The 15,205-nt window shown below is 34.7% G+C and overlaps 1 protein-coding gene across 1 annotated transcript in view; it reads right to left on the reverse strand.

The window, feature by feature from the left end:
• Positions 1–244: 244 nt before the first annotated feature.
• LOC120631569 overlaps positions 245–15,205 on the reverse strand; it is a 39,195-nt gene continuing 24,234 nt past the window's right edge. Inside the window, exons 2-5 of the mRNA XM_039901204.1 lie at positions 8,396–8,495; positions 5,901–6,068; positions 1,659–1,788; positions 245–980 (exon numbers count right to left, since the gene is read on the reverse strand). Coding sequence (XP_039757138.1) covers positions 883–980; positions 1,659–1,788; positions 5,901–6,068; positions 8,396–8,495 — 496 coding nt within the window. The 3' untranslated portion in view covers positions 245–882. The remainder of the gene's footprint in view (positions 981–1,658; positions 1,789–5,900; positions 6,069–8,395; positions 8,496–15,205) is intronic.

Raw genomic sequence — 15,205 nt, forward strand, 5'->3', positions numbered from 1 at the left:
CGGCAGTGGTTTACTCAAAAACTATTAGGTTTACGGTTTTATAGAAAATTCTCAGAGACAGTACATAATGTAGCTCTAAATAAATAAATCCTGTGAAGTATCATTTCGGTTTTCCTTTACACGTTGTATATTTGGTCAAGGAGCTATATAATTTATTACCATTGATATAATATTAAAAGTCACAATATGGCGACATCTACAAGTTATAACAATTATTACAAGAAATATTTATTTATTTATATAACTGTATTTTTTTTTTACAAAAGCAGACTCTGTCTATCCTATCTTTAGAATTTTAGTAGCAATCACAGATTTTAAATTACTATATTCCGAAAGCTTACAATTTGTACATCGTATATTAATTCATAGTTAGCTTTAAAAATATACGTTATCTTCAATAGAATTGCGCGTATATATGTTTGGGTACCATGTGCATTTATCACCAGGAAAAAAAATAGTCAATTTAATTACACAGATTTAAGAATATACGAAACCCTCATTCAGCAATTATTGCACTTCGCTGAATGTTGCTAGCTCACAAATTTTTCCCCATGTAAATGTTTAGAACATTAGAGGTAAAATAATTACTGTGAACTGCTAAATGGAATAACCGCCTGTTTAAGAAACACTACTTGAGTGGAGTGATTCTGTACTTCAATATAAGTCGTATACACGGTTTCTGTATGTTCTTAATTATTATATGTTTAATCAATTTCCACGGATACGAACTAAAGAGCTTGGACAATTTTTTTTAGTTCCCGTTCGAAAAGGCAAAGGTATGTCACCGTACAGCCAAATATTGGGAAAAATTATAGCTTAATATTATTCGGTAACTTAATTAACCTAAATAAGAAGCTACTTTATGATACTTTATGATTATCACTATGCGAGGTCCTGATCGCGGGTGTACTTCACGGTTCCGTCTCTCTTCATCTTCACTATGGAACTCCAAATTAAGATCACCAGATAGATTTGTACCACTGGAAAATAAAATAAAACAAATGTAGACTTAAAAATGACAATAACAATAAGTTTATTTCATATAACAGTTACATAATAAATCAAAAACAATAAAAGATTAAATAAACATAATGTGCATCAAGAAAACCCAAAATCGATAACACTGCTTGATGACAGTGCAAGACTGATGCCCGTTTTCACTAAACCTAGGCATCGCCTAAATGGTATGCATAATGACTTAGACGATGTCAATGAAAAAAAATGTTTCACCAACTTACAGCATACATCAACAATTCGCCGGATCTCCTTAAATTAGGCGTTTCTTATTGAGGCATTGCCTTGTTCGTCATTAGTGAAAACGGGCACGAGTCGCAGTTATTAACGCCATACCAACCATAACTTAATATAAGGTTTTATATTTTAATAATGCCACTGAATTTTAGTGAGATTAATAAAAAAAACAAAACTAAATTCAGTTAAATTAAATTCAAAAAGCGCAAGTTAACATGCTAAACTGCTGTATCCCTGGTAGAAGAAACCGATCACAAAGTAATCTGTGTCTAAAATTCCACTTCAAATTAGCCCTTGACTGCAATCTATCTAAGATGGTAACGGGCTAACCTGTTAGGGGTATGGCAGTTACCCCTAATCAGTGTCTACGTTAAAAAAAAGAGTAAGCTAGCTCTTGTATAACTTACCCAGTTGGAAAAGTATCAGGAACAGCTCGCTAGCCGTTTCCCTGGTGAGGAAAGCGATGCTGTACACGAAACCGATTATTGAGAACACTATCTCGAAGTACAGGTAAACCTTCATGAGAAGTACGCGTTTCTGGAATTAAAAAAAACAACACTGATTTATATTGTCTATGATTACGTACCTTTTTTGTTTTGCGCGAGTTTTAGCTTTAACTGTCGCCTGCGTTCTTCGTTTGCATCTAATACGGTTTTTTTACAAATCCTGTGGGAACCGTTTGTTTTGTAAATAAAAATCTAAATAGGCCAAAAATAGACAGATCGGTTGCTTAGTAAAGGCGTTAAAGAAATACAAACAAAAATGAGACTAAAATAGGCTTTTTATCCCACTTTTATTATAAAAAAATCAGCTCCACGGGTTTATAAAAAAACCGTATAAAATATGTGTCTGTATTACATACTGGATGTTGCCCGCGTTAATAATCCGATCTTATTGCGGATTTTTATATACACACCGCGAGGGAACCCTTTGTTTTCCTGGAATAAAGAGTAGATTTAGTAATGGAATTCATAGCCAAGATAGAGTCTCGGTCAAGAAGCCATACGGCAACCATAGACAATGGGAACCCACGATTTGGCAGATGTCTGTTTTGGCAATTTGGAGACTTGCGGAATTTCGAAATTTACGTTCTCAACTGTCAAATACCTTTATCATATAAAATTACCTGAACTCCATTCTGTTAGAGAATTTTCAGCTACTATCTATGACAAAAAACATTTAACCCCTACATAAATGTTAAATGTTAGATTTTGGGGGATTGGTCTCCGCTCGAAAATCTTTTTCGCATTTATAATATCAGTAAGGATAACATAAAAACAGAAGAAGAAAGAAGAATCACTGTATTGCAAGCGAAACATAAACAGATAACACAAAGTAACAATAATAACAATAACCAACATCTTAAGAAGCTTTCACTTGGTTGTTGGATCAAGGGTCGGATACAGAAGGCAGTAGTCCTTGAAACGGCGCGTATTGTGAGGAGGGACTCTGAAACCCTGACCACCGGTTGCTTGGGCATTCAGAAGCCCCGCAAGCGGAGGGTGGAAGTTTTTTTTTTTTATAAATTTTTAATAGTTTTTTAATTTATTTTTAAGCATTGTTAATAATTAAAAAAAAAAAAAGAAAACGAATAAATTATAGAGATGAAAAAATAACAATAAAAAAAAAGTAGACAAAAGCGGCCTTAACGCTGAAAGCAATCTATTACAGACAACCTTTAGACAATAGAATCTCCAGTAGTTGCAAGAAAACAGTGAAAACAAGGCGATCGGTCAACTGCATACCGATTAGCACTTTTAATGAAGTCAGGTTTACTTTTGTTAACAGTCTTTCTTTATTTGGTGATTTCCATTCATTATTTTACGAGACTAATGGACCGGCAAGGCCGCTCTGTAGATCTAGTTAGCGTATAGCTTTAACTCTTCCGGGTCAACACGTTTCACCTAAATATTTCTTTTAAAGGCTATAACTGTTTTCACTATCTAGTGAAAGTTATCATAGGCTTATTAAGAAACGTAACGCACAGAAATAATACTGTAAAACTTCACAGGCAGGTGATAGCCCAGTGGGTAGGAGCTGGACTTCAATTTCGGGGGAATGAGTTCGAATCCCAACACGCAACTCTAACTGAGAAAAGTTATATGCGTTATAAGTAGTTAAAACATCACTTGCTTCAACGGCGAAGGAAAACATCATAAGGAAACCTGCATGCCTGAGAGTTCTCTATTATGTTTTCATGGAGGAGACTCGTGCCCTGTAGATTGATATGACGATGAAGATGACACAGAAAGAAGCAGTAGACAACAGAATGGAAAGAATTTCCGGATATTTGCTAAGCTCAAGGTTACATTGTTCGTTTTTTAAATCTCACGCAAACCGTTTTCGGGAATAAAGTTTTCATTTTTAGTTTTCTTTTCCGAAATAAAGATAAATAATAAAGGTTCTATGGCTGTCTCAAGAAAAGTTCTAGCCAGAGAACGCAAATGTGTTTTTCGGTCGCTGGTATATCATATTAAATCGAAATTGTGGTTTCTATCTAACTTGCATTCATATAATCTGTGGTAAACAACGAAATGTTTTCTTTCATTCAATAAATTGACACGACAAAAAATAGTACTATGCTTTTCCAGGGGATACGGTGTGAAAAGGAGAGCTTTTTTTAGGCTCGTCAGACGTCAATGCATCTGAGGTCAGTTTCAGAGGTTGTGCCGATTATGTTTTATAATCGACATTAACTGTCTCGCTATGATCTCGAGTGTTATTCTATTGAAGATATTCCTATATAAGTAACTGTCCGCGTTTTTCGTCTTCGATTATTACGGTTTTTGAAGTTATATTTCTTTTGGCGCGTTAGGGAAAAATTATAAGCGCGCGCACACCGTCACGAAAAACCGACACCCTTAAGTTAGCTATAAGTTAGCTATAAGCTATAAGCTATATCTGCGGGCTCATTCCGGTGATATAATTGATTCAATAAATATAAAATCTAAAATTTTAATGTTGAATTAAACTTGGTTTTCCGATAACTGTCTTTAACTAATAAGTGTTCCAAATTTAATTATATTATTATGTGTTCTTTAATTATGTAGAAATATTTTTTTGTGATAAATAAACTTTATTTTACTAGATAGTGCGTTATAATAAACTTTCAATGTCGAAATTTCAAATCGAGTTGAGTGGTTGCTTAGTGAGGGCGTAAAGGAAGGACAAACAAACAAAGAAACACATTTATAATATTATAAAGATAACAAGCGATTACCAAACCATTAATAAATTTCATACCATTGCTACTTAACTAAATTGGTCGGATATTGGCACTGACATTGACGTCATAAGATGCCATTACTCTGACATTGGCGTCACGTGGTGGTGCATACGTTGACATTGAAATAGTGAGTTTGTGAGTCTACTTTTGTTACTAGACTTGCTAACTTAAGATGGTCGTCTACCGTTCAGTCTAATCGCAAGCAATAATAATGAAAACAAGTTTGGATTTAAGAACCAAATTGAACAATATTTATTGGCCAAACAGATGGACATGTGGCGGAGTCATCTTTTCTCTAGTGATAGTCTGTAAACTTTACATTCTATTGTAATATTATATAGCTGTAGTTGTAGTTGTTTAAGTTATGTATTTACCTTTTACACTGTGTATCTTAATTATTTATCGATATGTTTGTTTTTGTTTGTAGCCATCCACTGACCACGTTTTAATATTTAAATTTCAGCTAAAGTTATTTAAGTAACAAAAGAAACAAGCGAAATAAATATTAAAAAACAGTAATAAAATAAATACTATGGTAGCTAACTAAATAAACCCGAAACTATAATAATAATATGTAATATGTTAATTTTATATCATGTTAAATCCATCAATAGTATAGTAACCTCGATGTATTAAATGTGTTTTTACACATTCTTTAAACTTATGTAATGTAAAAAATAAAATCTAATATTACTTTCGGTAGCATGTTATAAAAGCTTATACTCAACCCCACAACATTTTTCTGTACTTTCATAAGACGATATGCTGAAATCACTAATTTATGACCGTTTCTAGTAGTAAGTCGATTGTTTATATCCACTTTATTTATAAAGATTAATGTTTTGTTTTACTAAGATTAGTTTGTTATAATATTTGTTACTATATTAGGTATGAGTATTTATGTTTATTTTTCATAAAAATATTCATCAGTCATCATAGTACCCATAACACAAGCTACGCTTACTTTGGGGCTAGATGGTGATGTTAGTACAGTCGTAATATATTTATTTATTAACTACTAGCTGTTGCCCGCGACTTCGTCCGCTTTTGTTTTTGTTTTTCGAAAGACATGTGCCTCATAAATGTGGCAGCACTTTATGTGTTTAGGATATCTAAGTCTAGTGTAAAATCGTCAAATACTTTCGTCCCCTCTCCCGAGAAAACTGAGCTTAATTTCAGAATAAAAAGCATCCTATATTACTTCTAATACCTTCAGGAATATGTGTACAAAGTTTCGTGATGATCGGTTTGGTAGTTTTTGCGTGAAAGCGTAACAAACAAACTTACATTCACATTTATAATATTAGTAGGGATAGAGATTTATCTGCGTTGTCTATTATCTGCTCACAGAAACGTCTCTAAGCCAATTTATAGGACCCTTTTTAATATTATAGGTTACTAGAAGACCCGATTTATAACTTACCAAATGTAAAGCCACTATGAAGACGATGGTCATGCCGACTTCCAACACCAGTGCCGTGGTGTCTGCGATCAGTCGAGGGTATTCCGAGGAGTCCTGCAGCTGTGTCTCCGAGTACCTCATGTAGGAGATGTACATCGACAGCAGAGTGGTCACCACCACTGTCAGCACCTGAAATTGTATAATTGGGATTTAAAATAAAAATTGCGTAAATAACTTAATATATAGCCAGGTATAAAATGGGCATTATGACAGTAACAAATCGCTAAAATATTGTATTTATCTATTAATCTACTAAAACTTATTTTTATTTATAATCGTAGTTAGATTGGTATTAGGACCCTCGTAGTTAATTATCGCGAATATAGTTATCGCCATCAACTCACTTCTATATCATATTTTACATGGAATGTACGCATCAAAAGTGCCTTCTATGTGCCTATTTGAATAAAGAAATATTTGACTTCTGACTCTTGATTTTTTTTTTCAATAAATAAACTTTTAACATGTGAAACGGCGTATTCAAAATTATGACGTCACTTCTATGTAAACATAATTTTGTAACGTTCATCATATCGACCCATTACCGGTCCACAACAGGGCACGGGTCTCCCACAATGAGAAGGGGTAAAGGCCGTAGTCCACCACACTGGCCTAGTGCGGATTGGTGGACTCCACATACCTTTGAGAACATTATGTAGAACTAGGTTTCCTCACGATTTTTTCCTTCACCGTCGAAGCAAGTGATATTTTCAATGACTTAAAACGCACATAACTTAGAAAAGTTAGAGGTGCTGGGATTCGAACTCGGCCCCCCTAAAGTGATGTCGACCTTTGAGCTATCACCACTTCCGTTCCGGTATGATGTTTTATATGAAAAATGCATCGTATATAAAATGAAGCAGCGAGAAATCTCTGTTACACCACAAGGTCGTTGTAGAAATAAAATAATGTGAGATGCTCGGTAGATTCCCGGTCAAATGCTTTAAAAACTTAACCGGTTTGTTGTGCAATTAACGTTTACTAGTAAATAATATAAATGCCGATCTCGTGGTGAGAACGAAGTCGAGTCAAAACTTTCTTTATTCAAATATGCCAATTCATAATAATATTTTTAATCTTTTTTTTTTTTTATAAATTTTTAATAGTGTTTTTTAATTTTGGAAGTGTATCTGTTTGTTACATACATGCTTTACTGTACATACTAGCTGTTACTCGCTTTTTAGTCCGCGTTTATGATGGTTTTTTACAAATCCCGCGAGAACTGTTTGTTTCCCAGGATAAAAAGAAGCCTATGTTACTCATCGTCCCTTCACCTAACTCAGTGCCAAAAATCAAGTTGATCGGTTCCTTAGTTAAGGCGAGTCGGAAGGACAAATAAACAAACATATAAATAAACACACTTACATATTATTTCATTTCAAATAGTGCACCAATGTTGATGAAATTTGTCACATGCCTATTATAAAACGAATTCCAAAATTAATGGGAGATCCGAAAAACATTTATGTTCATCACACAAACATTTTCCAGTTGTGGGAATCGAAGCCACAGCCTTGGACTCAGAAAGCAGCGTCGCTGCCCACTGCCCTGTTCTGGTAAGATGACACGTAGAATCGTATGGTTTAACTACAAAAGCCATGCCCCTAAAAGGTTAGCACGCTACCATTTAAGACTGCATCGTCACTTACCACAAGTGAGATTTTAATCATATGCCCACTTGCAGTGAAAAAAAAAAGTATTCTACCGATAATAATCTCAAGAACAGAGTAATTCACCCTTTTTGAAAACTCAAGTTCAGCCAGTAAATACGGGTTATTCAACTTAAACATTAGAAGTAAAAATAAACTTACTGTGCAATATACTAGGTTACAAAAAAATCATAATTCGTTTAAAGGAAATTGCATACAATTCTACAATAAACTACCCATTGAAATCTTGGCAATTCTCTTAAAAAGTTCAAAGTTTGTATTAAACGTAAGCTTATAGACAAGTCCTATTATAGTATAAAGAACTACGTAATCGATAAAATAGCTAGGGTGGGAATGATTGCTCTAACCAGGTTGCCCTTCTAACAATTTTAAGTGACAATGTGAGATGGTGATAACAAAAAAAAAACACCCGGCTAAGTTTGTTGTGGGCTTCTTCTTAAACCAGGACGCGTTTGGAACCCTCGTAGCTTTAGTTTTAAGTTTACGAATGTGGTTATCGCCATCATCTCACTACCGTGTAACTCTTATGTACGCATCAAAAGTGCCACCTATGGGCCTACTTGAATGAAGATATTTTAAACTTTGACTTTGACTTTGAAACTAAGGTCAAAAGGTGCTTTTTTCTTTGACGAGTGTTTCGATACTCGTCGACAATACAGCCAGTAATTCGGGATATTCAACTTGAAAACTAAGGTCACAAGGTGCTATTTTCTTTGACGTTACAGTGTTTCGATACTCAAACCAGACTCTACGATTGCAAGCATGCAAATACAACTTTCTACTTACTAAGTTGATGTAGGCGAAGGCGATGAGACCTTTTCTCAGGGGTAAGCAGAAGCAGCATCTTGTTAGTATGGGGATCTCGACGTGACTGCAAATCTTATCTCTGAAAACAAAAACAATTGCGTTATACTAAAGCTGTGCAAAGAGCTGTGCGATCGATATATACACTTAGACCACGCGAATCCCTTCGTACCAAATTTAAAGAAATAGGTATACTTACAGTGTCCTCGCAATATATTTATAGTAATATTATCATTATTAAACAAAACATAAGTAATTATTAATTAACAAAAAGTCGATATAAACAGTCGAGTAACTAGAAACGGACATAAATTAGTGATATCTGCATATCGTCCGAAAAAAGTACAGAAATCCTTTGTGGGGATGGGTATATGCTTTTATAACATGATACCGAAGGTAATATTAGATCTACCTTTACCTAAGTTTAAACAAAATATTAAAACACATTTAATAAATCGTAATCGTAGTAACCATACTACACAATTGATGAATTCCTAAACGACAAGGCTGCTTGGAAGCAGGCCACTCCGCTCTGATCTCTCACAAAACAGAAAAATTCTAAAGTTTGTTAAAATTTAAAATGATGTTGGAAAAGAGCAATCTGCTGAGTTTCTTGCCGGCTCTTCTAAGTGGAATCTGCCTTCCGAACCGGTGGTAGAGTCACTACAAACAGACTTGACGTTTCATAAGTGCTTATTAATTAGGCCTACTTGAAATAAATGAATTTTGAATTTTGTTAGATTCCATACTTCATAATCATATCAATCAATTGCCGGCCCACCACAAGGCATAAGTCTCCTCCGACCATGAGAAGGGGTTAAGGCCGTAGTCCACCATGCTGGCCCAGTGCGGATTGGTGGACTCCACACACATTTGAGAACATTTAGTAGAATTCTAAGGCATGCAGGATTCGCGCACACAGCTTAGAAAAGTTAGAGGTGCGTGCTAGGATTGGAACTCGGCCTCCGAAAGTGAAGTCGAGCTCCTACCCACGGCGCTATCACCGCTTAAAACTAGAGTAATAAACAATAATAATAAATATACTACGACAATACACACACCGCCATCTAGTCCCAAAGTAAGCGTAGCTTATGTTACGGGTACTAAGATGACTGATGAATATTTTTATGAATAATATACATAAATACTTATAATATACATATAAGCACTCAGACAAACAGATGTTCATCATACAAACATTTTCCGGTTGTGGGAATCGAACCCACGGCCTTGGACTTAGAAAGCAGGATCTTAGCCTACTAGACAACAGTTATTTGCGCGTGTCGGTCTTTTATCTTCAATAGGGTTGTCATAAGTAATTACCTAGAATGTTTTGAATCCGTTTGTATAAAAAAATTAATTTGCTTCTTTGGTTTTAATATTTTTACAGAGCGATTCTTTATGAAATATACTTATGCATCGTTCAATATTATATCGTAATTCTGTTACACGCTGTATAAAAAAAATAATATCCCAGTTTTATCGCCAACATTCCTTGATAATAATGGTATTCCTAGAAGTTATTGTGCTCGTTTAGATGTGTATTTATACAGTTCATGGAAATTAAAGATAAAATTTAATGATCATATTAGCCGAGGCATTGTATTACGCCAACACAATGAGCGTGTATACAATATGATAAGGAGCTACTGAAATAACTGTCTTTATGGTTTTTTTTTTAAATATTAATAGCGGGAAAACGATGTTAAGTGATCACCCCCGCTGATATCTGCCGCATTAGAGGAGCCACCGATGCGTTTCCGGCTTATAAGAAAACTAGTTTATCCGCCCCTTTAAGGTTTAAAGTTAACAGTTAGTGTTACAAGGTAAATAATGGAATATAACGGTGATCGGGTAGCATAATCCCCTGTGCTATTAGTACTAATGCCATCTACTGCGATCACCAAATGTGTCTGTTTGTTTGTCAACAGCTCAACCGATGCAACTAAACGAAACAAAACTAAACGAATTCGGAATAAGATAAAAGAAATAAAATCATTTATTTCAAGTAGGCCTAATAAAAGCACTTTTGAAACGTCAAGTCTGTCTGTGTGTAGTGACTCTACCACTGGTTCGGAAGGCAGATTCTACCGAGAAGAAGCCGTCAAGAAACTCAGCAGTTGCTCTTGTCCAACATCAACTATTTACATTTGACATTTTAACATTCATTTTTCTATCTTGTAGGAGATGAAAGCAGAGCCGGATGCTTCCAAGCAACCTTGTCATTAAGAAATTCATCAACTGTATAGTAACATCGCTGTAATAAATGTGTTTTAACATATTCTTTAAATGCAGCATACATTACTTAAGGATTGTTTAAGTATCAATAATAGACCAATCAGTAAATTATAAATAAATAAATATACTACGTCAATATACACACTGCCATTAGTAAACCCAACCCCAAAGTAAGCGTATCTTGTGTTATGTGTACTAAGATGACTGATGAATATTTTGATAAATAATATACAAAAAAATACTTATAACATACATAGAACCCAGACACTAAAACACATTCCTGTTCATCACACAAACATTTTCCAGTTGTTGGAATCGAACCACGGCCTTTGAATCAGTAAGCAAGGTCGCTGCCCACTGCGCCAATCGACTGCCAAATGGCTCAAGCTACGATTTTTTATAGTTATTGGTATGGAGATGTTTTTGTGAGGGACTAGTAAATGCTATTTAAGTAACCATTTGCAGCTCCCATCGTTAAACCATTCATAAAACATCATTTGTTTTAGCATCTAAATATATTATAAGAACCGATCTCGTAATCAAAATGTTTAACAGTCTGACGGAATGTTTGTAAAATGTCTTACTAAAAATACTTTGTAGTAACTGAAAAAAAAATTAATAAAAAAAAATAACCGCTCATCAAAACATCCCCGGTACACTGCACTCTGACCACGTTATCGGCCGCCATTACGAAATACAAAGGATAATGGAGGGGAAGCGTCCTTCCTTCCGATAACGATATCGCGACCATATATATTAACGTTCGTGGAAAGTTCCTAGGTACTTTTTAACCCTGACTAATTAAAATTAATATAATGTATAATATGCATCACTTAGAATAGTAAGTTTGTGTAATTAAAATATCACTTGCTTTAACGGTGAAGGAAAACATCGTGAGAAAACCTGCATGCCTGAGAGTTCTACATAATGTTTAACCCCCCTCTCATTGTCGGAGGAGACCCGTGCCCTGTAGTGGACCGGTAATGGGTTTATATGATGATGATGACGATATTCTTAGCAACACCATTTTTGAAGGTTACTTAAGAATAGTGATAAAATATCAAAAATCAAAGAAGATTAACGTAAAAAAAAAAACTGAATTTTAATAGGTAAGAAAGTATTTAACACGCAAACCACCTTATCCATGAACCGAGGCAGACGTAACTCACAATAAAATTGCACAGATGACAACAATTATCCAATAGCTACCGTAATGGTTGGGAGCGTAACCGCAGTACGAAACTATCATAACAATGCGTCTAGGTAAACACACACTTAACAGTTTTTCAACGTACGAACAGTTTCACTCTAAATTTAAACAATTTAAAAACTTAATAGCATTGATTACTAGTCGGAAGGTCCGTAGCTACTGGGGAAGCCGGTGCTGACAGGGCGCCGGTCTACTTTCCAGTCGCCTGATGAAACGCTGTATAAAGCAATTCGCATGTACCCATGGGTTTAACTTAATTATCAAATATGTCAAAAATAAATGAGCGTAGTAAATAAATTCGGCCTCCCTTTCTGGGTGACCGAGTTCGATGGAAAGCAGCGCGTCTAATTTTTGCACAGTTTTATATTTTTTTTAATTTAATGAATTCAAAATATTAGTTGGGCTATTGTTGTGGACTACGGCCTTTCCCTCCTCTTTGTGGGAGGACACCCGTGCCCTGTAATGGGCCGGTAATGGTTTGATATACGATTTGACTATAAACCTGAAGGTAATAGTTACATAAAGTTGCCATCACTGTATGCCAACGTAGTGAATAACAAACAAAGGGATAATCATTTTATGGAATGATAGACTAATCTAAACTAACCGAAGCTAAATAAGTCAAAGTTAAAAAACAAAGTTCTGTGCAACGTGTGCAAGATTAAAATTAAATAGAATTAGTTAAGTCTAATTTGCTTAAATGCTTTCAACATACCTAATTATATTACGTATAGGTATAATTATGGGAAAGTGTACAGCCTAGTAGAATATTAGAAACTTTGGTTCGCCATAAAATATGGAGCTAGTTTTGTTTTCTCTAACGAGGTACAGTGCCATGAGAAATTTTTGAAAAATCGAATCCGAGAGTAGATATTAATTTTGATGTCAGGCTATTAGGCTATCATACGTATCATCCTTTCTTGTACTTAGCTATAACCCACTGTACATGAATATTGGTACCGTTTGACGGCCGATTGGCGCAGTGGGCAGCGAACCTGCTTTCTGAGTCCAAGGCCGTGGGTTCGATTCCCACAACTGAAAAATGATTTTGTGATGAACATGAATGTTTTTCAGTGTCTGGGTGTTTATCTGTATATTATAAGTATTTATGTATATTATTCATAAAAATATTCATCAGTCATCTTAGTACCCATAAAACAAGCTACGCTGACTAGATGACGTTGTGTGTATAATGTATTGTCTTAGTATATTTATTTATTTATTTATTTCCGTAGGTCAAAATCTCATCTAGATTCCCGGCGTGCGGAATTCGGATATTTATAATTTCTGAATTTTCTCTGATCTGGTCTGGGGTTTTCGGCCATCCTACATACAGAGACTGTTCGCTAAGCGATTTAGCGACGTTTCTACACGTTGCCGTGTAGAAACCATATGGGAATGGGTTTAATACAACTGCCATACCTAGATAAACGCACTTAAATCTAAGAGAGTGCAGTCACGGCTAACTTGTACTGGAATAAAAAAAAATAATGGAAACCCTGATAAATGTGAACAGTCCCTCATTTTGCAGCTCCATTATTTTAAATATAAATATTTTGTGTTAAGTTTCCCACAAAGGAAGTTATTAGTTTAGAAAACAAGAAATGGTTGAGTTTTTGCTGCCTACTTATATATATCTTGTTTAAACATTCAACTATTTGAAGAAATCAAACAAGTTTTTGCCAAAAATACCGTTAATCAGGAAAAACGAGCTTTATCAGAACAACACACTCTATGTATAATGTATGTTTAAACATACGTATATGTATAGTGGTTTCACTGACTATCCTGATGTATTGTTCTTTCGACCCCCCTGCGCCTCTAAGGCTCACCTTAGAGGAGTAGGGGGGTCCAAAAGATTTTTAGTAGCCGACTACTTCAAAGTCATAAAGAAAGGAAATGATTTTTCCACCATTTAAATAGGTACTTGAAACGGAAATTAATTTCCGATATTTTCTTACGTGTGCCTCCTGCGAGATACAAAGATAAAATTTATGTAATATCCAACATAGTAATGTAGGTTAGGTTACATAACGGTATATAACTAACACCGGCTGCCGGGGATTACTGCAATGTTGGATTATGTAGACAGACTCTACTTGCCTATCTGATTTATATAATTCTAAATTGAGGATACTGAAGCAGTAGTGCGAATAGGGTAAGAACGAATGCAATCCTCCAAAATTACAAGTTTAAATAACTTTTTCTTTCTTTTTAATTTAGTTTTCTTACATTGTAGTTCTCCGTACTGCAAGGAAGCTGATCTTAAGGCCTTCACATAATTCATCTTTATTCCACCGATCTTTCACTATTCAGTCTTTTAAGCTTTGGAATGCCTTGCCTCTTGAAATCCCAGAGGTACAGTCTACTACCATTTTTAAAAAACTTGTTAGTTCTTTTTTTGCCTGATCCTCCGGAACCTTAAAATGCCTATTCTCTTCTGTTTTGTTTAAGGTTTGACAATAGTGTTTATATTTATGTATTACTAGCGTACCCAGCCTAGACGAGACTTCGCCGGGCTAGATTTTGCTTTATTTTATTTAAACAATAAACTTACATCATTAAATTTTTAATTTAATTCTCATAATATATTAAATCATTTATTTCTCTCCTTATTCATTCTCTTCTCGAGCGGGTGAAGATCATTATCTACACCCATGTACACCCAACAATAGAATATCATCATAGTAAATAAAAGCTGTATTTGACAGTTCAAAAATAGGTGTGCTCCGATAGTCCCCAATTTTACAGGATTACTTGCCAGGTCAATCCGGAGATACCCGAAAGTTTCATTGAAATCGGTCCAGCCGTTTCGGAGCCTATACGGAACATACCCACACACTTTCTCTTTTACATATATATAGATTGATATTCATTCTATAGGTATATATTAATTAACAGTATTTATATATTATATTGTAAGTTTATTATATGTTTATATTTAATATGTATATATAGGTATATATGCAAATATATTATATGTTTATTTATATGCATCACCTACCTCTCTTCTTGAGCTGTGTTTTACGCCTTTGGTTGCCTGGAAGAGATTGCTATGTAGCAATAAGGCCGCCAAATTGTATACTTTCTGTTAAAGTTTTATTTACAATTTTTTCTATATGTTTATGTGGTGTACAATTAAAGTGTATTCATTCATTCATTGTAATATTTTAAATGCTTATAATTATTAATTTCAAGGGGCCGAGTTCGAATCCCAGCACGCACTTGTAACTTTTCTAAGTTATGGGTGTTTAAAGTTATGAAAAATATCACTTGCTTTGTCGGTGAAGGAAAAATCGTGAGGAAACCTGCATGCCTGAGTTCTATATAATGTTTTCTAAAAT

This window comes from Pararge aegeria, chromosome 18, assembly GCF_905163445.1.
Source record: "Pararge aegeria chromosome 18, ilParAegt1.1, whole genome shotgun sequence".
NCBI classification, from domain to species: Eukaryota; Metazoa; Arthropoda; class Insecta; order Lepidoptera; family Nymphalidae; genus Pararge; species Pararge aegeria.